Consider the following 22,754-nt stretch of genomic DNA (forward strand, 5'->3'; position numbering starts at 1 on the left):
GATTTTTTGTGACAAGCAGCCGGATTACTGTGTAGTGTGTGTGACACTGTACATGCAGTTGCTGATGTACTTAGCTGGCATGCCAGGGAACTCAGACCTTGCAATGCACAGGGCTTGTTTTTTTCCCCCTGTTGGCAATAGGCGGTTTCTTTGTTAATGCAGAGGCAGATTCCAGTCATAGGGCCTGAAATTCTGTTCTGAAGAGAGTCTCTGTGCTCCCATGTCAACAAATGTCTGGCTGGATCCATTTGCATTAAACTTTACCAGTGTCCTTACAATCTTATCCTTCAGTGCTTCTCTGATCTTTCTTCTCCCCTCAATTTGCCATTATCATGAATTGTTGCCATATCTTGCTGTATCCACCACAAATCATTAGAGAAAATGTTGGCATGATCCTGGTTTCAGGCTTTTCTCCACCAGCTGATGGGTTGACAAAGGACCCCTAGGAGTTATGAAACACTTGTGGATGAATTGCCAGGAGCAATTACGGTTTTGCTTCTGTGTCAAGAGTTCCCTCCCAAGGGAAACATTGTATTGCTGGAACCCTTTATGTGAAGGGTTTGTGAACCACTGAACAAGTGCCAAAAATGGATTCAGGGCTTTATGTGATCCAGGGCACAAAAGCTGCATTATGTTGTTGCAGGGAACATAAGATCTTCCTCTCTCTCTACTCTGCTAACACTTCCATTATGACTTTGAGTGGTGTGGAGACTGGCTATGCAAGTGTTGTGAGGACCTATTGGGCAGTGTTTGTGCCATCACCAATGATGAGGGGCAATACCCTAATACTAGTGCCATTTTGCGTACCTCTATAAAGCCTTGGTTTTCAGTGCTGAGAGTACTCATTGTATCACTCTCAGGCAGTTACACTAGGTGCTGGAGCAACAAGGGAAACAAACAAGGAAAAGAAGCAGTGAACACTAGCAAAGCTGCCTTGTACTGCAACATCCCCATCATTTCATGGATGATTTCTCCCTCTCTCCTTCCCTCCCACCCTCAAATCGATTTTAGAAGGCTCTGTGCTTCTCCTCTCCAGTGCACTTCTCCCCTTTGATGCAGAGTTTTGCCAATTTGCTATAAAAGACAGAAACTGAAAGTGATCCAGTCTGGCAATTTTGCTTGCCTGCTTTTGATAGCAAGTGAAATTAACATAACTCCACAGACAGGCATTGCCTATCCTCACCCCCATTCTGTGTGGTGCTGATTAGAAAGAGTGCAGTGAGAATCACATCCAGAAGGAAATGCAGATAAGAAGCATTTTGCAAGATCGGGTGGGTAGACAGTCACTCAGATCTGAGAATGGAAAGTGTGTCACTTATGTGTAGACTACTCTGTGGTCAATCTACTTAGCTGCCGTGTACTCTTCTGTTATTTGCAATCAAAAGTTTTGGCGGTTTTATTCTCTTCACATAACCCTCACAGAATGCTGGGGGGACGCTGTTGACGACAGCTCCTTGTAAGAATATTGAAAGGACCAAGCCAGCATGCTAATATTTGCGTAGCCTATCGTGTGAATGAAAAGCATGGCCACAAATGGCATCCAGGATGCCATTTGTGGCTGTAAAGGCCTTCGTTTAAGGTAAATACAGCCGTAAATGGCTGCATTTACCGTAAACTAAGGCCTTTACGGCCGCAAATGGCATCCTGGATGCCATTTGTGTCCGCAGTCAAGTCCCCTTCAGCTAGCGATACGGCATGGCGGTTGTATCGCTGGCAATCTGGAGCTGGAGGATCCAGCCGAAGAGGATTCTGCGGGGAGGCGGAGGTAAGTCTTCTGTTCCGCCATGGACTCTGGAGGGCTGGATTCTTTAGCATCCCTACATGTGGATGCTCCTACCTTCGGTTTTGAGCAGCTTTCTACCAAGTGTGACACCTTCACATTCCAAATCTTCTTTGTCTGAAAAGCATGTAATCAAGGTGCTTAAGGGGGTGGGTGGCCCACAGTTCCCCTTGGACCAGGCTTGGCTTCTAAAATAGCTGCATAACAGCTTGCAGCAATCCCACAACGTATTTCTACTGCAAAATCTAAAGGGCTTATCAGAAAGAACCCTTAGTCCAGCCTTCCCCAAGCTGGTGCCCTCCAGAAGTGCTGGACTGCAACTCCTATCTTTCCCAGCCAGCATGCTGTCTGCTGACTGGGAAAGATGGGCTTTGCAGTCCAGCACATCTGGAGGGCACCAGCTTGGGGAAGGCTGGTTTAGTCTTTGGGGGGCAGGGCGGGGTAGGTAGTTAAGTCTCTGGCTTTCATGGCTGCTGAGTGCCTCAAAGGCTGAGAAATAAGTACAGCTTTGTTTGGGCCTTCAAGATGTCAGGGGGCATAACTACTACCCGAAGAACATCCTTTAGATTTTGATGGCCATCTAGTACCTCTCCCTGCATCTATCTTGAGTTATAAACACACCCCAGTCACACACCCCAAACCAAAAATATATCAGGAAAAAAATGTAGCAAGTGTAGTTCAATTGGTGGGGTGTGGGTGGCGCAGTTTTGGCTGCATAAGGATCAGCACTCACCCCCTTGAACATGGCTAATAGAGGGAATGATCAACCACTCGGCATTTGATAGCATGTGAACTTTTCATGATAAAGTACAGAGAGGGTGAGAGAGATGTGGCATATTGCAAATACAACTCATTGATCTGAAACAGCATTGCCAGTGTGGCTGGATAGCTAAGCGCTGGGGTGGGTATGTGTTGGCTGTGCTAGATTCCCAGAGGTTTGTTTTTTGCTACAGTCTTGTACTGGCTATGCTGTAAAACCCCAGCAGTGACAAAATGTCTCTTTGCTTGGTTAAGCATCATCTCGATGAAAGGAATGGCATAAACTGGCGTACAGAAGCCTTTGTTCATGGACATGTTCTGACTCACCTTACTATCTCTCCTGTCTCTCAGGTATTATCTCTACGCCCACACCCGGCTGGGCTACCTGTTCTACAAGCGTCAAGTGAAGAAAGCACGGGAACGGTATCCCCAAGGACACTCTGTTCCCCAGCCTGTGGTGTTCGGCGGTGAGCACCTGGTCTTTTCTCCATTGCATTTCTGATGCATGTATGCACTGCATCATCGGCTGGAGAATTTCTTGAAAATTTCTTTTGATTAAACTTCAAGGCGATGAATCTTGATTCTGATGTGGAATCCAGCTTCCTGAGATATTGCAAAATAAAATAAAAATCCAGGCACTTGAGACTCAAAACAAGCTACACACCTCATCTGAATTTGGCAGACTTAGGCTTTTCTGTTTTCTTTTTAAACACATGCAGGATTCTAGAGCTCCCCGTTTCTTCCTTTTTACAAGGGACATAAATAAGTTTCAGCCTTTGCAAGTGAGATCATTTTGATCAGCTGAAATGGAAGCAAGCTGGAGTCAGGCGTGTGTGTAGTTGAATGCATTTTTTAAAAAATTCAGCCTTTTTTTTTTACTGACATATGCGTATTTTTTTTAATCTCACGCAGTTGCATAAATGAGCTTGTTTATTAACACTTCCCCACCCCATCCCAAACCATCAAAAATGCTTGCTACTTTGAATTGTATTCTTGCTTGGTTGTGTTTACTTTTGTGTGTGTTTGTGCTTTCATGTATTTGATGGTGCGGGGGGGGGGTCTTTATAAATATAGGGTTGCAGCTTAAGGGGTTCTTATATCCCAGGGCATCCCAGGGGCCACATGATGAAACAGATCTCCCTCTCCACCCATGAAGATGAAAGTCTGTGGGCAGAAAGGAAGATCTACCTTGTCTCCTTGCAGCGAGTGTGGAAACCTCTGCCGCCCTTGCTGCTCCAACGTCGGTGCTCCAGTGTCAGTAATGGCAAAAACGGGGGTATTCCGGGGGCCAATTGGGGGAGGCTTTGGATCTGCTAGTTACAGAGGCCTTCTATTCCCCCAACACACCCCTGGTATAGGGGGAAAAGTACTCCAGCCCAGAAGCTGGTGTACATATTTTCCCTCCAACCACCCCCCAGTTCCAACTTCCATGCTGGCAGCACAAGCCTGTCAGGGCTTTGGATTTAGCAGTGCCTCTGCCATTGATCTCCCTCCCCTCCCTTTGTGGGATTGCTCTGCCCAGTATTTAGGGCCCTTCTTTGTTCTCTACTTACTTCCCTCCTTTTAAAAACACACACAAATAGCCTCCAGACTCTTCACATCTCTCCCATACAGTGGTAGCAAGTGGCAACCGGCATTAAATTTAGCCCTTGTTCTCACAGGCCATAAACCTATGACTGGGATGTACCATTTCTGACTGCAGGTGGGGGGTTGAGTCTTCCTCCATGCCAAAAATTTCCTTGCCAAAAATTTCCTTCATGTAGAAAACTAGCATGTCAAGGAAAAGTCTAGGCTAAAACCCTTCCCCATAACATGCTAGTTTTCTGTGTGAAGAGAGTACCTTTGTATGGTGGAGTTTTCAGTTATGTGAGTATCCACCTTTGTGTGGTACAGCCCAGACAAAGCTTTATCACCAGAGTGAGAACAAGGAACTTTTCTATGTGTGGCTGTTAATCCACCTTATCGCCTTTCGGTTTCATCGCAGAATTGAGATCTGAGCACTGCATGAAGAGCGTTTCCTTTCCTGCTTTTCGCTATATAACCTCTAAGTTGCACTGTGGTATAGCAGAATACCACAAATACACAAGTAGAAATTGTGTTTTCTTACAATTTCTTTAAATAATACTGCAGTTTCCCTGCTCTAAAAAAAACTCGCCAAAAGTGCTGTTTAAAAACAGAAGTGAAACTGGAGGGTCACAACATCATCTAAAGAAACCATAAACAACTGGGAGTAAGGAATGACGAGCACACAATAAATGTCTCATGTAGAAAAACTCTAGGACTTTGTGGCAGTGCAGTAATTAATGTGTTTTTAAACACACACACATACCTACACACAGACACACACACACACACACACACACACCTCAAAACCCGGTTGGACTGCCTTCTCAGAATACTGTCAAGGGTGAAGGATGCTTCTTAATTTTTAAAGATGAGAACTGCCAATGCTCAGCCATATGTGGGAGTTTTGTTCTCTGCCTTGGAAGGGTGACCGGCTCTTCAATTAAAGTGGGTAAAGCCCCAACCTGGTGCTCTCCAAATGTGCTGGATGCCATCTCCCATCATTTGGCCATGCTGTCAAGGGATGATAGGACTTGTAGTCTAGCACATCTAGAGGCACTGGGTTGGGGAAGGCTGGAGTAAGGAAATGCTGCTGTTGCTCAGTGGTGATGGGGAACCACTCTGTACATGGTCAGAGGTAATTTTCTGTAAGGTATAACATCATACCTACTTCCTTTAAAAAGGGGCATGGCCACAGATGTGGGTGGTGGGAACGGTGCAAAATTACTGCAATTCAAAGAGGAAGGGAAGGACTACAGGAACCACTAGGAGTTGCAAAAGATAATTTTCTACTTACCCCACTGTTCCCACACTTCTGGTGTTTGCTCTCTTTCTAGAATGCAAAAATCTAAGCGTTCACTTGTAGCCATTATAGGACATAGATTCTGTTGCTTTCAGCACTCCCTCCTAAATTTATTTATTCATTCATTAAAAAATAAATCTGCTGCTGCCAGGATATTGGTGGCCAAATATTGAGAGGTGGGGTGGGGGGCTCACAAATGCTATCCCTAGGGAAATGGGAAAAAGATATTTGGCATAAAATTTTAATGTATGAAATATACTACTACACAAACCGTTGGGAAGGTACTGTAACTAAAACAAAAAACTCAGTAAAGTGTTGCTGTAAATACATTCAGTGCTGGAACAACTCTCACCCCCCACTCCTTGTAATCAAAATATTTGAAAGGAAGAACTTGAAGTGATATAATTTCTGTTAAGGGAATTGGAAAATGCGATTATTATAAGAGACAATGGACAGTAATATTTATTTATGAAATTATAATTGATTAAAGAATATCTGCTTCAATTTATATCTTTAAAACTTCTGGATGGATAATATGTGATATATATTGGAATGGATCTAATTTTATTAAGTAATTTTTAAGAGATATATTTCACGGTAGCTGGTGTGCAAGCTCTGTAAATTTATTGCAGTATTGTAATGTTCTTACTAATGTTTTCTGTGTTTGACATCAGATCATGTAAAACATTTGTTACCCTTTTAAAAATATTTATTCCAGGTGCCTTAACAAAATATCATTTAAAACCATCTATAATAAGATAAACATAGCCGCATGTACTGGGGTTTGTTGTGCTGACTTTCCTGCTTCCTTCCTTGTTCCATGTCTGTGTCATCCCAGGAGTGAAGATCCTCCCCATCCCTGTGCTGTCCAATAACTACAGCTACCTTGTTATTGACATGGGCTCGAACTGCGCTGCAGCTGTGGACCCCTCTGACCCTTTGGCAGTGCAGGTGAGGGAAACTGGATGTGACCTGTCCCATCCCCCCTCCCAAGTCAGGCTAGCATTACCTTCTTCCCTTCTCTTCCTTTTATTCTGCAAATATCCCTGGTAATGTGGAACTTGTTTGAAAAACTGAAAGGGAAATTGCCTTTCCTACCAATGCTTTCAGTCTGTCCAAGCCAGCCTCCCCCAACCTGGTGCCTTCCAGATGTTTTGGACTTCATCTGCCCCAGCCAGCATGGGCAGCGGTCAGGAGTGCTGGGAGTTGTAGTCCAAAACATCTGGAGGGCGCCACTTGGGAAAGGCTCATCCAAACTATAGCACTGAAGGAACAGAAGGTTTTGGTCATCATCTGGTCCATACTCTTTGCACTCATGCAAGTATCCTCAGTAGCCAAGTAAGCTTATTAAACCAACTCATAGGACTGAGGAATAGTTTACACCAGGGGTAGGGAGAAGACAGATTGGGTCTACGGGTAGAACTCTTGGTGAGTTGAAGTAGATCTCTGACTCCCAACTGTTTAACAGTAGCAGCTTCCTCTTTCTGCCCTAAATTGTACTGTCGAAATGAAGTAAGCTGGAGAACGGGGTTGGTAATCAGGAACTTATTTTTGTGTGGTAGAACTGTGAGCTCTATTCAGTTCTGGTACTCAGAACACATTCTTGGGCTCAGAGTTCTTTAATTCTAAATGTATTTCTTTTGCATCAGGCTCTGGTTGGTGGGTCACAAGTTTCTATTTCTTTCTTTCTTTCTTTCTTTCTTTCTTTCTTTCTTTCTTTCTTTCTTTCATTTCTATACCACCCAATAGCCGAAGCTCTCTGGGTGGTTCACAAAAATTAAATCCAAACAACACACAATAAAACAATTTAAAATATACAGAACGTTAAAACCACAGTATAACAATACAACCACAATAAAACCTAGCAGCAGTGCAAGAGTTTAAAATACAGATTTAAAACAGCAAAGATAAAAATTTAGAAAGCTAAAATGCTAAAATGCCTGGGAAAATAAAAAGGTCTTCACCTGGCGCCGAAAGGAATACAATGTAGGCGCCAGGCGAACCTCACTAAGGAGCTCATTCCAGAGCCGGGGTGCCACAGCAAAAAAAGCCCTCCTCCTAGTAGCCACCCGCCTCACTTCCTTTGGCAGGGGCTCACGGAGAAGGGCCGCTGATGATGATCTTAAGGTCCGGGCAGGCACATATGGGAGGAGGCGATCCTTCAGGTAACCTGGCCCCAAGCCGTTAAGGGCTTTGAATGTTAACACCAGCACTTTGAATCGGGCCCGGAAATGGACTGGCAGCCAGTGCAGCTGGAAAAGTACTGGCGTAATATGAGCTCACAGGCCAGTCCCTGTTAACAATCTTGCTGCCCTATTTTGGACCAGCTGAAGTTTCCGGACCGTTTTCAAAGGCAGCCCCACGTATAACGCATTGCAGTAATCCAGACGAGAAGTTATCAGAGCATGGTTAACTGTAGCAAGGCTATCTCTGTCCAGATAAGGGCGTAGTTGGTATACCAGCCTAAGCTGATAAAAAGTGCTCCGTGCCACTGAGTTCACCTGTGCCTCAAGTGACAGTTCTGGATCCAAGAGCACCCCCAAACTACGAACCTGATCCTTTAGGGGGAGTGCAACCCCCTCCAGAACAGGTTGAATATCACCTAGTAAAAAGACAAAGTAGATCTTAAGCCTGAAAGTCTGCCCTCCCCTGGGCTATGTCAGAGGCTGGAAACCTGTGGTTCTCCAGGTGCTGTTGGACTCCAGAGTCCATCTGCCCCAGCCAACATGGCCAATGGTCAGGGATGACAGGAGTTGGAGTCCACAGGTTGCCCTCTTCTGGCTTGTGTTCATGGAGACTGTAGCATGGCATGAACAAAGAGCAGGAGCAAGCAAGGTGTAATAGCGCTTTGGACAAAGTAGACCTGGGTGCACTGCAGGGCAGAGAGCCAGGAGAGAAAAGTATCCCTTGTGCCTCAGGAAGGAACTAGTATTGCCCTAGAATCAGCCACCAGCCTGTGGGGGGGAAGAAGATGAGTTTGGATTCCTTAACACCCCCGCATGGCCAGCATTTAGATCACAGATGTGCAAGCTTCTCCCAAGGAAGTGCTGCTAAGGCACTGACTGAACACGGCCCATGCAGTTCCTTTTCTAAATACGCAGTCGATTTGGTGCACTGAATTCTGTTTGCCTTTGCTTTGGCCTGCTGTCCCCACCCAAGGAGATCCTTGCTTGATTTCCTTCAGCGGTACTGCTGCTTTCAACAGTCTCTCTCAGGGCATTTAAATCTGTGATTGGCTTCACCTCCTCGCAGCAAACCTGCCATGTACTCCAGAGGCATTTGGATCTGTCTCCCTGCAGAGGGACAGGAAAGCAATCTGCTAAATAGGACCTGAGCATCCCCAGGGACAGCCCAAGGTCAGAGCAGCAGCCTCCCATGATGAGCACTATCCCTCCTGCTTGGGGCTTGTTTCTTTTTCCTCTTCAAAGGCTCCCGCCTGGCCAGATCTTCCTGTTAGGCTCAAGAGGCAGCTGTGTGCTTTGTTCAGCTGCAGCCCACCAGGGCGTGTGGAGTGGCCGGATGAGGCAGCCAGGCCGATGACCCAAAGCGGGAAAAAGGTCAGGTATCCAGATTCAGAAGGGGTCAGGACGGGACTATAAACAATTCCTACACCCACCCCCTCGGGCCAGAGCTTCCTTTCAGGTGGTTAGTCTGGGCCAGCCTTCTCCCAATGGGATGCCCTCCAGGCTGCAAGGGAATCCATCATCCAGCTTGGCCAATGGTCAGGGATGATGGGAGTTGTAATCCAAATTTAACATCCAGAGGGCACCCTGTTTGGGAAGCCTGGTCTAACAGCACTGTTCTGATTTACACTGGGAATGTGTGGATCCCTGTGAAATAACCTCTTAGTGCTGCAGGAGCAGCAGCTAAAAATGTGCCCATACCTGCAACGAAATGCCACTAAAGCAAACCAGGAAATACCCTTGCTAAGGAACGTTTGACTGCATGCTCTACATCAGGGGTGGTGAAGGGGTGGTCCTCCAGGTGTTGGTGGATTGCAAGCCCCCCTCAGCCTTAGCCAGCATAGCCAGTGGTGAGGTATGATGGGAGTCCAACAACATCTGGACCAGTTAGCCATCCCCGCTCTACAGGAGGCAACTGTAGTGCACAAGCTGATTACAAAGAGCTCTGTTCCCCAATTCCAGCAACCTCGATATAGCTGGATAGAGTGGTGATAGGACAGATATCCTGCTGGTATGTAACTTCGATGGAGAAGTTGCCCTGTGCCTGAAGCCTTGGCATAGCCTTGAGCACTAAACCTTATGTATAGACTGACTTGAAGGCATGGGCAAAGGAAAGGCACAAGTAAAGAACAGTGACACAGTGGATACGCTTGTACTACCTTGAGACCAAGATGCAGTCATTTATTCTCCTGGGCATACTGGAGCAATCCCCAGTTTGAGTTATTGCCAGTTCTGCCAATCAGTAGGTGCAGCCCTGCCCTTTTCCTCCCTTAAGCCCAGTTGCCCCTTATTCACAGCATTGGCTTTTCATGCAAGTTGGCTACATTGATCCCTCTCCTTATATGGGGTATGCGAGGTATGAATAATAGAAGTCCAGGCAGGGGGAGATCCACTGTTGAGATTCACATAGGGAAGAGGGCAGATCTGTCAAGCTCGATTTTGCTCAGGTTCTCTTTTTTGTTTTTTCACTTTTAAGTTCATTCTGTCTTGTTCGTTCTGCGTTGCCTTATGAGATCTTTTTTGTCCCATGAAAATTAAAAGAACATCACAACATTTTTGTAAGCACTTTTGCAAATGTCTGCATTTTTTCCAAGCAGTTTTCCAATGAATAGTTTTTTTGTTTGTGCACTGTTTGAAAGATGTGCATTTTTGTGTGCATTTTTTTGGAAAGGGAGACATCTTTTGTGTGCATTTTTATTTTGTATGCTGCATCGCAAACTTTGGAAATGTACAAATTTCGACGGCAAATGGTTCTGCCTCATGTTTAATTTTGGAAAGTGCGAATTTGGTAAGCTTGCATTGAAATGTGAACCAAATGAATTTCTCTCCCATCTCTACCCTTCAAACTTGCTTGTACCAATCTTTCTTGCCCCTTCAATTCACAGGTCATATCTGAGAGACTGGTTTAGCTCCTGAAATAGGGATCAATTCCTTTGCCTTTCTCTGTTGATCCAGGTGTGCTGTGATCCTGTTTGTTGAGTGCCAGCCTTCCCCAACTTACTGCCTTCCAGATGTTTTGGACTTCAACTCCTATCAGCCCTGGCCTGCATGGTCACTGGTCAGGAATTCTGGGAGTTCTAGTCCAAAATAATCCAGAGGGCACCAAGTTAGGGATGGCAGCTGTGTGTTCTAAAGACCCCTGTGTTGTTGCTGTGCAATCAGCCCCTCTTCCTGTATTGCAGAGGAGGAGAAACAGAAAGCAATTAAATGGGGGGATTCCTGTGTTTGGGGCTGGTGCTCTTAACTGCTTTTATTGGGATGCTGCAGGACAGTGGCCACTCCTATAAACCTTTCTTTCTCTTGCTTTGTAGTCAGCCATTGAGGAAGAGGGAGTGACGCTGGAGGCCATCCTGTGCACTCACAAGCATTGGTAAGTTGTGTGGGGGGGGTGTCCCTCCTTTGCAGACAAGAGGGTTAGAAGGCCCCCAAATATGTGTGTGCTCAGCAAACTCTTTGCAACTCTCTGTTAGCAAGAGGAGTTAGGAAAAGTTGGGGTGGGTGGGAGAGAATATCACTGTTGAGCTTCCCTGACCTTTGTCCTCCATAACCCAAAATGGCAACCAGGAGGACATCTTCCCGTCCTGTCTTCTTTGGGAATAAGCCTCTGGCTCTGGGCGCTGAAGTTGAGAAGGCAAAGTGGGGATGGGTAGGAAAGGCGAGCTGTCCGTGGCTATGCAGCTAACACACCTCCTCTCCCAGGGATCACAGTGGGGGTAACGCAGCACTGCGGCGGCAGCACAGCTCCTGCAGAGTCTATGGCAGCAGTCAGGATGACATCCCTGAAGTAACAAAGTGAGTGACCTTTCATATGGAGAAAATGTTCCCCTGTTGAGTCTGGAATGTAAAGGGAAATTCTCTCTGCCCCCCACTCCCCATTTAGCCCGTAACTGTCCAGGAGATTGTACTAACAAGCCCGCAGTTCCTAGTGTCTGCTAAAAGGTGGCTGGGAAGCAGGTGAAGCACACGATGATTGCCTGCTGTTCCTGAGTCTCTAAGGCAAGCTGCTGTGTCGTTTGCCCACAGGAAGTATTTGGCAGGTCCCCTCCCCTCGGGTTATCTTGACTGCCATGCTAAGGTCTTCTAGGCTGATTAAATGTTACTCCTGCCCTTGCGACTGTAAATGTTGTGTTCTAGTCCCCTTTCAGACAAGGAGACCGTTGTGATTGGACGCTTGAATTTCAAGGCCCTCTTCACTCCTGGGCACACGGTGGGGCACATGGTTTATTTGCTGGATGGGAAACCTTTTGAAGGGCCAGCCTCTCTCTTCTCAGGCGATCTCCTCTTCCTCTCTGGCTGTGGTACGTCAGCAGCTGAGGGGGGTGGGGTGGGAGATAGAAAGATCCTTGTTTCCAGGGAAACTCCTGCTTTCCACCATTGGGGAATAAAATGTGAACCTGCCTTCTCTAGCCACTTGGGGACAGTAGTTGAAGTGTGGGTCTTGTGCTCCCAGGGTTTAGTGCAACCTTCCTCCACTTGCAATGCACGCACACACATTCACATTCAACTCCCCACATCCCTGCACACATATCCCAGCCATACACACACACAGGGTTTGCTCTGTGGGGGTTGCCAGGAGAGGGAGGAGGCTACAGCTTGCTTTCCACCCCACCCACCCTGGCCCAATCACTACTTTACCAATCATTCCCTGGGAACTTCTAGAAAGGAAAACACCCTCTAGGAATGGGCTCTGTGGTTCCTGCCATAGAAGCGCCATTCCTAGAGTGTCCTAGAAAGCCAGCAGGAGCCTTTGAGCACTGCTTTCTAGGGAACTGTGTGATATTCTTAGCCTGAGACTTCTGTGGCAGGAACCATCGTCTGGGGGGCTCCCAGACCGGGATTGGGCTGGGGCTGCTTGTGGCCCAAAGGCTGCACTTTTTGCACTCCTGCCTTATTCCCTCTTTCTTCCGTGTCAAATTAATCCTTGCTCCTGCTGTCTAGGTCGGATATTTGAAGGGACGCCAGAAACTATGCTGGCCTCGCTAGACACAGCAGCTGACCTTGCTGAAGATACACTGCTTTGGCCAGGTGGATACCACAGTAGCCCTTCTCTCAACTTTAATGCTTTTTCTTTTCCACCCTCACCCCTAAATGTCAGGAGCTAGAACTAGCACATTCCCAAGATTATAATGGAGAAAGAGGAGGAGGACAGGGGGTGTCTGTAAGTGAAGCGGCCAGTAAAGAATACAGCGGGCTCATGGGTACCTGATGGGAATATCTAGCAGTAGTTCCCATCCTTGGGGACAGGAACCTAGAAAGTTGCCTTACACAGAGTCAGACCCTTGACCCATCTAGCCCAGTATTGTTGACACTGACTGACAGCAGTTCTCCAGGGTCAAGCAGGATTCTCTCCAGCTCCCCTACCTGGAGATGGCAGGGATTGAACCAGGGACCTTCTGCATGCAAAGTAGGTACTTCCACCATCCCCAGCCAGCATGGCCATTGCGTAGGGATTCTGGAAGCTGTAGTCCAACAACATCTGGAGATCCAAGGTTGGCAGCTTTTTGCGTGCTCTGTTCCCCTTCTTCTCTCCCCCCACACCAATGTTGGAATCCTAAGACTGAGCTTAACCATGCGTGGTCAGGCCTGTGACCTGGGTGTATTAAATGCAATTGTAGATGTCTCAGTATAAGAGCTGAGGGAAAACACGTAAACCCAACCAGGATCCAGCAGGGCTCTGTATCACCAATGCGGCTGTGACACCATTGGGGACTGTTCATGGCCTATTTCAGAAGCCTCAAGGTTGCACAGAGGAGAGCCTGTGTGTCTCCTACACAGGACCCAGAGTAGGACAATTGTATGTTGGGAATTAGAGGTTGTGCAATTTGAGATGTGGCCACACCAGCGGGCCTGGTGAGGGAGAGAGAACCGGAGGAGCATTAACCCCTACGTCAGCACAAACCCTGTTGATCATCCATGTTCTTTTTCCAGGGCATGAATATGCTTTAGAGTGCCTAATGTTTGCAAGCCTTCTGGAGCTGAATAACCCTTTCCTGGAGCAGAAGTTACAGTGGGTGAATCAACAGCGGGTTGAGAAGAAAAGCACGGTGAGGGGTCTGTGTGTGTACGTGAGTGTGTGTGTGTGTGGTGTTTCTTTGAGATTAGCAGTTGCCACCCAGTACTCAAAAGAGAACTTGAAGAGGATGCGGGTACTTGAGGCAGGTTTGGATGTTTTTATGGCTGAAAGTTTCAGCTTGCTGTGTGTGTTTCTCTCTCTCTCCTCCCCTTCAGTTGAAGCATGGCATGTGTGTGTGTCCAGTCTCTTCACTCTTCAAAGTCCCTCCTTTGTGTAGTCAGCCCTCCTCCATGGCAGGTGCCATGGCATTCGCCCAAAGGCAGCTTCCAAGCTCTTTCCCCCATCTGGAAACACCTGTCTGGGGAATTTCCTGCAGCCTGCGCCTTGCTCTGGCCATCTGTTTCTGGTTGGAGTTTGAAAGTGGTGCACCGCCTCTCCAGAAGCTTTCCGGATTGGTTGTGTGATGCTGGGGAGGATGGGAACTGCTGTTGGAGCGAGAGGAATGTGGCAGGTAGTATTTCCCAGCTGGGATCCACTTGTCTGTGAGACCCTTGGTCTTGTAGCATATGCTTGGATGCTGTGCCCTTGTCATCCCAGGACCAGTTTCCATGAGCGATTTACTCCAAACTTGGCTGCGTGTGGAGGTCTTTAGGGATACATGACATTGTAGCCATCCAGCAGCCACTCCGGAGCGTATCTCAGAAAAATCAGATTTCCTGAGACTGCTTATAGTCTGATTCTTTTCCTTAATTCGGCTTGTCTGCGTTTCTGTTGTGGTGTACACCAACCCTCTGCATTTACTCCAGTGTGTTAGCCCTGCCCAGAGGTACGCCTTTCACCATGACCCCAGTTAAGGGGTGTTTCCCAATGTTTTCCCTGACTGTGTTTCCCTGATGTTTCCACCATTTCCCCACTGACCACTAGAGTTCTTTTTTAAAAATGTAAAGGATTAAACCGAAACAGTGCTTTAGCACTAGGAGCAGACCAGAAGTAAGCACTCCCTATTCACCAGCCACCAACTGTATTGATGTTGGACAGTTAAAGTCATTACTCTATTAGGGGCTAAGGCTTAAACTACTAAAAGAACCATGGGGTGAGGTGTGCATATTTAAGTTCCCGGCCAGATCGCAGTTCTAGAGGTAGTTACTGCAGAATCCTCAGCTGTGCATATAGAAGGCATCACTATCACTCCACAGTGGAAAAGTCCTAGTTCCCCAGCAGCACCTCTTCTCCCCCGCTATGTCATTATAACACTATTGCACATTTCTTCCATCAATATGCATACCACCTATGTCAGTATCTCACAATCACTCACTCTATCACGAAATAGCACTAACATGGATTTGCGCTATCATGCGATAGCACATTAGTTCAGGGGCTCCTGCTAACTGTTGTAGTCAATAAGGTTTGTTCCCAAAAGTGCACTATCACGTGTTTGCGCTGTCGCGTGATAGCACATTTATTCAGGGGTGCCTGCTAATGCGGAAGCCTGGTATTTAGAGGGAAAGGGCAAAAAATGGGCAGATTTGGGCATAGGTCCGGGAAGTCTATTCAGAAGTAACTCCTGTTGCAGTCAATGAGGCTTGTTCCCAAATTTACTGAGATTGCCGTTAAGCCAAAAACACTAAGTACACCCAGGGTACATCATGTATTCATCTGGTGAAAGACATAATAACTCTCCTAATGGCTGTGAAGTGCTGTTTCCAAAGCTGCGTGTCTCTGCTGTTGGGTTCAAGGCTTTTCAGGAGTAATTAATGCCAGCTTCAGTCCTTTGTATCATTGCCTAACCAGGGAGGTAGGAGAAAGGGGAGTGGAGCCTGGAGTGGGGAGCCTCTCTTATTGGTTGAGCAGCCCCTGCCAGTCTGATGACGTTCACTTCCAGTCCCCCCCCACTACCCAGAAGTATGTTTCTGTCAACAACTTATAATAGTACGGTGCAGTCCTTCGTGGAGCCCATTGCGGAGTCATGCCACTTCCATGAAAAATTCCGGTATTTCTTCATTTGCTTCATCCTTCTGTTGTCATGGAAACATGGCCCGAGTTGGTTGTGGTGTAGTTTCTCTTCCTTTCTGTGACATGTGGATAGTTTCTGTTCCAAGTATTGCCTGTGCTAGTTGGCATATATACCAGGGAGGCAGAGAGGAGGCCTTGCTGTTTGTATGTGATCTGCAGATTGCCATTTGGCGGCAATCCAGAAGTGGGCCTTCTCTGTAGTGGCACCCACCTAATGGAATCCCCTCCCCCTGGTTTTCAGGAAGCGCCAAGTGTGGCATGTGATTGTTAAAGACAATTTGCTCTTTACTCAAGCCTACCCTGAATGATTGTGCTGCCGAGCTAGTTTGTTTAGTGTGTTTTTTAGTTTTGGTTTTAAATGTTTTAAACATTTTAACTGATGAGCTTTGGTATTTATGATGTATTCTATTTTTTGATTTTGCTTAGAGATATTTTAAGATCTGTTAAGCAGAACATAAGTTGATTAAATAAATAACTTTTAAGCTGGCCATGTGTGCTACACTCATATATTTGTGCAAGCACGCATACTGGCATGCAGGTCCCCTCCATCCACATTTTTGTGTTGCCTCAGTGTCAACTGCTCCCACTCCTGTCCTAGTCTCTTCCACTATGTGTAAGGCCCAAGGCCTGAACTAAGCTATTAGTAGTTTTAGAGGTGCTTAGATGCTCTCTGACTTTAGTAATTTGGCAGCTGTTTTCCCTAACAGGCCTCTTGATTTACCAGGATGAGTCAAAGGGCCAATAGTAGCGCTCCCAGGCACATTCCATACTAATGAGCCTGAGAGAGTCTTATCAAGATCTGCATGGGAAGTGAAAGTTGTTTGTCTTAAAGCTGCAGGTGGCTGTGCTGGGAACCAAGCACAGCTAGTTTATGCTGAGAATGAACGCTAGGTGGCGCTTGCTGCTGTCATGCTGCCTCATTGCTAACATGTGTGCTATAAAACCTATTGTACCCCATGGCTCTGGGTTCAGAGAAGCTGTCTGATCCAACCATTAGGGACGCCTGTGTACTGATTGTACTCAGTAAAGTATCTCCTTGTCAGTAAACCTGGATCTGATTTATCACTATCTTGGCACCTCTAACCTAAGAGTTCAAAGTCCACAGCTGGGGCAATACACCATGTTGTTCCCTGTACCTATAAGAGCTTCCTCTTCTTTCATCAACTTGCTTCCTTCTTTAAGAGAGCAATCCTATGGACCATGGGAGAGCATCCCAGGGACTATAGGATTGTTTGGAGTCCCCCTCCTGAGGCTGTAGACACTGCTATGACCTTGGGAGGAGGGACTCTGAATTTCAGTTCCCCTTCCCTGCCTCCTCGCAGCTGCCATGGAAAGAACTGTATCAGCTGCTTCCCAAGGTTGCACATGCGGCCTCAGAGGGAAGGAAAAGGGGTGTTCCAGTGGGTGGGGAGGGTTGAGGAGAGGTCAGGATATGAGAAGTCCTATGGTCTTTCCAGCCCTGGCCCAGCCCCTGCCAGCACGCCCTCTCTACAAAGGCTCAAAGGCCCATCTAGAGGAAAAACATTTCAAAGGAGAGCAGAGAGGCAGAAATCGCCTCTGTTGCGCCTTCCGCTCTGCCTGCAGCAGCCCGACAGAGCACCGGATATTCGGAGGCCTCAGAGATCGGAGGCTTCCTTCTAAGGGGAGCGCAATCCCCTGAGTCACCTTTTGATGCATTTCTGCTGCAGAGCCATGCCTCGTTCCACAAGCCTGCACCTACTGTACCTCTCTGCAACCATTTGAATCTCCCCTTCTGCTTCTCCAGCAGCTCTTTGTCGGCTTCTGCCCCCATATTATTCCACTAGCACAGACCGCCTAGCACTAAATTGAATTACATTTTGCACAGTACTAGTGGCAGGAGCTTCCTTGAGCTCTATGCGGATCATCACAGAGTGGAGGACACCAACGTGGAAATTAAGAGCTTTACGTTGTCCATACTGCGTCTGTGTCCTGCGGGAAGTCTCCCAAAGGGCCAAGAACAAATGCATTTGACATCAAATTCACAAGAGTCAAAGGGGCCAGATGAAAAGTTGGAGGGAGTCTGATTTGCTCTGTAAACCAAAGTCCTGCCACTCCAATTGTTCCCACCCCCACTTCAAAAGAAAGCAGCAAACTCCATACAGTTATAAGAGTAGGATATATGCTGCCCATGGTTGACTACTCATAATATGCTCTTGTCTCCATCCCATCTCCCCCTACAGTGTCCTTCCACCATTGGCGAAGAGAAACAATACAATCCTTTCCTGCGGACCCACTGCCAGGTGGTGCAAGAAGCCATGGGCCTGCAGCGCCAAAGGGATGAGGACTGGGACATCTTCCGGGCCCGGGTGCTGAAGGAAGTACGACTGCGGAAGGATGCCTACAAAGCAAACTTGTAATCAGGGTGGTGCATCATCGGATCAAGGTGTACCTGCGTGCAGGGGGCCCAGTAGGGCCTCTGCAAGGAAGAGTCTGGTCCCAAAATGGGCTCTACCCTACTGAGGAGAGATCTATTGGGATGCTGATCTCTCCCATGATATGAAGTGAATGGCAAAATTGAGGTTCAAGCTCTTTTCTTGAGCCCTTCCCATCCCTTCCAGAAAGTCTGGTGGTTGCCAGTAACAGGAAGAGTGGGACCTGCGGCCTTTGAGTAAAGGTGTCATCTTGTGGAGGATTTAGTGGATTTTTATAAAGCCCAATTGTTGGTGGCTCACATGTGCCCTATTATTTTGCAACCCACCTGCTATGGAGGGAAGGGGGACAGAGCAGCATAGGGCAAAGCCTGAAAGAGATGCTGAATAGGCATCTTTATTTTCAAAAAGTGTATGTTTGTTTTGTGCGTGCCTGCCTATTCTTGCTCAGGGGGAATCTCCCGGGTCTTGTGATATAAGCAGAGTTCCAACACTTTATTGAGGTGTCCGGCCGACTGGTGCACGCATGTCAAAACAGAGGTCCTGTTTGGTCTTCCAGCTCTTGCCTAGAAAATGCAAAGGAACTGTTGCCTTCCAGCTTCCCAATATCTCCTTTTGGGCAGCTGAGCATTTTTCAAGACCACCTACGTCTAAGTGAGATGTCCTGCTGTTTTATGTCTTCAGCATTGCTCCTTCTCTTCTGACTCCTGTTAACATTGCTTTTTTCAAACTCTGCAATTGAGCAGATTGGTGTATTCCTAGCAACTAGGCCAAGCGTGGATTTGTGATCCGTGATCCTGAAAGACAGATTTCCAGGCTTGTGGAGCATCTGGCACTTTTCCAACTGCCCATCAAAGCACAAGCTCTTGCAGGAATGTATAATGTCCAGGTCAAGAATGGCTCTCCTTCCCACAGGAGCAGGAGAATGGAGCTGGGGAGGCATGCTTCCTCCTACCTCTGTAAATATGTTGCCAGTCCCCCGGGGGTGGTCCTCAGTAACGATACATGGCTTCCTTCTAGTGGTGTCACATGCAAGTTGCCTGCCGGAGAGATCATAAATCAACATTGTGGGGGTGTTTTAATTGAAGTTCAGTCCTCAGCAGTTTGGCCACATGGTTGGAATTTGTATGTAGGTTTGGCTGCTGTTACCTCCTAGTGTCTGTTAGTCGATAAGCACAGCACAGGGTCATTATCAGCAGAGGCTGAAAAAATCAACTTTTTACTCAACTGAGATTTTAAAAAATGCAATAGGAAATGGCACTATACAGTTTATATTTTATTCTGTATTTTTATTTTTGTTTTGGGTGTGTGTGTGTGTGTGTGTGTGTGTTTGGCACACTTTACATTTCAGTGCATCCTCCATCTTGGACACTACAAATGTTTGACTCGATTTTACAGAGACTTGTAACACTTAAAAAAAAAATGTTGCTGTAAAATTAGAATAGGGGTACTGTTTCGATTTGCGCCGTCAGTTCTGTCAAATGTGGCTGCTTTGTGGCATAAGCAAAACAAAACTGAGAATGAAGGCTTCTGATGCTGCCTGTACTTTGTTTAACCTCAAGTAGGTGAGAAATGGATTGCTTTTTTGGAGAGCCTCTCAAAGGTTAGTTGTCACTTTAAACACAACCCCCTTTGTGCTGTGAAACAGGTACACTTACAGAGGCTTCACAAGATAAAGTGGGAGGGAGGAGCTGAAGACCGGGCCATCCAAGCCATGGCATTTAGGCTGCAATCATAAACACACTTTCAAGGGATTAAACCCCATTGAACAAAGAAGGACTTGCTTCCGAGTAAATGTGCATAGGATTGCGCTATTAAAACACCAAAGCTAAACGTTGGTGGCAGAAGCACACGCCTGTGTGAGGTTAGGCATAGCAACAGGTCCTGGAAAGATTCCAGCGTCTCTTTGGAATGTGGAATGAAAACTGGGTTTGGAGGCCTCAGTCAAGACCTGCCCAGTTTCCCCTAGTGGATTGTCTCTTCTAGCAGAGGGACTGGACAAACAATAAGCACAGGATAGCCCTGCCTTCCACCTCTGCCTGGATACAGTAGGGCAGGAGTGGGCATAGGGCAGGAGTGGGCAACCTTTTTCAGTCAAGGACCTGATTGCCACCTGGGAACAGCCTCAGGGCCACAGGCCAGCAGTGGGCATGGCCAGAGCCCAAAGGAGGCATGGCTACCTCATTCACCGTCCCCCATCCACATCCACACCCCATTCATTCATGCACACATCCTTCCCAGCCCATGGATCACCTGAAGAGGTGGCAGTGGGGATTTCTCCAGGTTGGTGTGAGGAAGGCATCCTACAAAGGCTTAGCTCCTCCTATTGCCCAGGAAAAGCAGGGACCCACGTGACTGAGTTTTAATCACCCTTATCGGTCTGAAGCTCCTCCTAGCTGGTTTGTCCCTGCTTTTTGCCCAGGACAGAGCTAATTCTCATCTCCTCCTTTCTCAAGGCTATACTTACCTCTATTTCTAAAATTTCTTAAAATTCTTATCTCTGACTTTTTTTTCTCACAACCAGCCTTTATTTATTAACCCTACCTTACCTCCCCCCCCAAAAAAAGTTTCTGCATCTTTGGGCATCTACACCATCAAATCCTGCATTTAAAATGGGGCTTTCTGCTTTTAAATGCAGGAACACAACTGACACCCTTTACACGTGCTTCCTTTTCCCCCATCACCTTCCCCCTCCTTCTCCCCGTATCTGAGTCTTCCATTATCTTTCATTGATCTCGCTTCTCTTCTTGCTGCTTTTACTCTTTTCACAGAGGAAACTGAAGGGGAATGCCACGGGGTAATTTGATAGCTCATTATCTGTGATCTATTTAAAAACAGAATAAAGGGCATTTAGTGCAGGAGACGCCTTGAAAGATCACAGCATCATGTAAAGAGCCCACAAACTTCCATGAAGGAGCCATCTTCATAGCAATCGCAGGATAAAAGCTCAGCGTGAAGGAGCCCTTTCTCTCTTTGGCTTGCATATCATGACCCCTCAGGCAAAGAAAACCATTTCAAAGCCTGAAAAGAAAAAACAATGACTCATGTGAGAGTCCTTAAGAAGCCATCAGCAGACAGGCAGACAAAGGGGGATCAGCCAGGATGCTCAAGGAAATGCCCAGTTTGCCCCCTTCAGCTGCCTGGCTGCCAATGAGGATCACAGAGAGAGAACCAGTTTGCTTGCTTTGGCTGCGTACTGAGTCTTCCAGCTGCAGAGCATCAAATAAGAGATCACCAGCCTAGAGGCTATGGCCCCTCACTGAGTCTTTTAGGCACCAGGAAGGGCATGATCCTGGCTTCAAAAGAAGAAAAAAGTGGTTGAGGCTGAGGGAGTCAAGGCTGAGGGAGTTGGGGGGGGGCACTGCAGGGCACCCTCGCCACTCAGAACAGGAGGAGGAAGTAATGGAGCAACAAAGGCTAGATACTCCCACTAGATCAAGGGTGAGATCGAATTCATTTTTGTTTTCTCCCCCAGGTGGAGGATTCCCACCAAACAAAGTGGGTGGCCATTTTAAGTTGCAGTTTTGAACTTCTCCCTCCACCCCCTCCATTGCTCAGACAGGGAACAATGAGATAGCCCCCCACTGTCACCTATCACAAGCATGGCTCAATTAGATAAATCAGTCTTATCCCAGATCACTGAGGCAGTACTGGGCAATCTGACTGGCCATTTATTAAATCTTGAGATCAAGCCATTCTGCAAAATTCAGCAGCTTGCATGCTTCCGAGTCTTCTTCCTCTCCTCCTCTGCACTTAGAAAACAAAAACAAAAATAAGATTTCAAAATCAAAATGGCCTAGCCCTACCCATAACCTGCAGTCATCAGTTGGTTCTGGGGATAAATCTCCAGACCTACACTCCACAGCCACAGGTCACACTAACAGACCCAAGACCACCTTGTCTGAGCCCCAACCTGACAGTGATTCCTCCGTAATTTTGCTTCAGGAGTCCATTTCAGAAGGGGATGAGGGTGGATGGTCAGACATAGAGGTTACAGAGCATTCCTCATCTGATGGATTCTTTAATAAAGAGGACTTTTTACCCTTATTTTCTAAAGCAATTGCCTCCCTAGTTAGTGACCCAGCACCATCTGAGAAACAGCAATCATTATCTAGAGGGGTGGCAATGTTTCCGGAACCCAAGCCAATCACCAGAGAGGTACCTTTTCCTAACTTCCTCATGATATGATGGAAGAACTAAAACTCTCCTTAGTAGACACCCCTGCGGTGGCCTTGCTCTCAGGCACTGTAATGCCAAAAGATGGTGACAGTCCCCTAAAAGACCATGGGGAAAAGAGGTTTGATACAGCTTTTTAAAAGGCACATGAAGCTTCGGTATTCACCCTAAGGGCCCCAGCAGTATCTTACTTCACAAGGAGCTTCTATCTTATAGGTGGAAGATATAATAAACAATAAGGAATTAGACCAGACCACTTTATATAGAGGATTGAACAATTTCTCTACATCTTTTGTCTTCCTGGCTGATGCCACACAAGATGCACTTTCAGCCTGCTCCATAGCACCTACTAATGGAGCCGGCCCAGCCTTCCTTTTGGCTCAAGCACTGGAATGTTAATCTTCCCTCAAGGGGAAATCTTCTACCATACCCTTCAAGGGAAAAGGCCTTTAAAAATGTGCTCATAGAAACTAAGGATGTGAAAAAGTTACGCCTTCTCTGGAGGAAAAGTTAAAAAAAAAACACCTTTCCCGGTCTTATGCATCCTTTCACCCATTCCAGAATACTAACCAGA

At 46.8% G+C, this 22,754-nt stretch overlaps 1 protein-coding gene across 3 annotated transcripts in view; it reads left to right on the forward strand.

The window, feature by feature from the left end:
- LOC146358241 (putative thioesterase PNKD) overlaps positions 1-22,754 on the forward strand; it is a 56,038-nt gene that overhangs the window by 24,029 nt on the left and 9,255 nt on the right. For 2 of the 3 annotated variants that reach the window (XM_084806051.1, XM_084806041.1), the window contains exons 2-9: positions 2,891-3,006; positions 6,244-6,356; positions 10,900-10,958; positions 11,288-11,380; positions 11,723-11,886; positions 12,527-12,613; positions 13,517-13,632; positions 17,816-17,953. In XM_084806051.1, coding sequence (XP_084662177.1) covers positions 2,891-3,006; positions 6,244-6,356; positions 10,900-10,958; positions 11,288-11,380; positions 11,723-11,886; positions 12,527-12,613; positions 13,517-13,632; positions 17,816-17,953 — 886 coding nt within the window. Of the gene's footprint in view, positions 1-2,890; positions 3,007-6,243; positions 6,357-10,899; positions 10,959-11,287; positions 11,381-11,722; positions 11,887-12,526; positions 12,614-13,516; positions 13,633-17,815; positions 19,530-22,754 lie in introns of those variants that run through there. The other variant, XM_084806061.1, reaches the window with a different exon arrangement.

The sequence above is a fragment of the Heloderma suspectum genome, chromosome 1 (assembly GCF_057233095.1).
Source record: "Heloderma suspectum isolate Gila_16-S chromosome 1, 16-S_ref, whole genome shotgun sequence".
NCBI lineage: Eukaryota > Metazoa > Chordata > Lepidosauria > Squamata > Helodermatidae > Heloderma > Heloderma suspectum.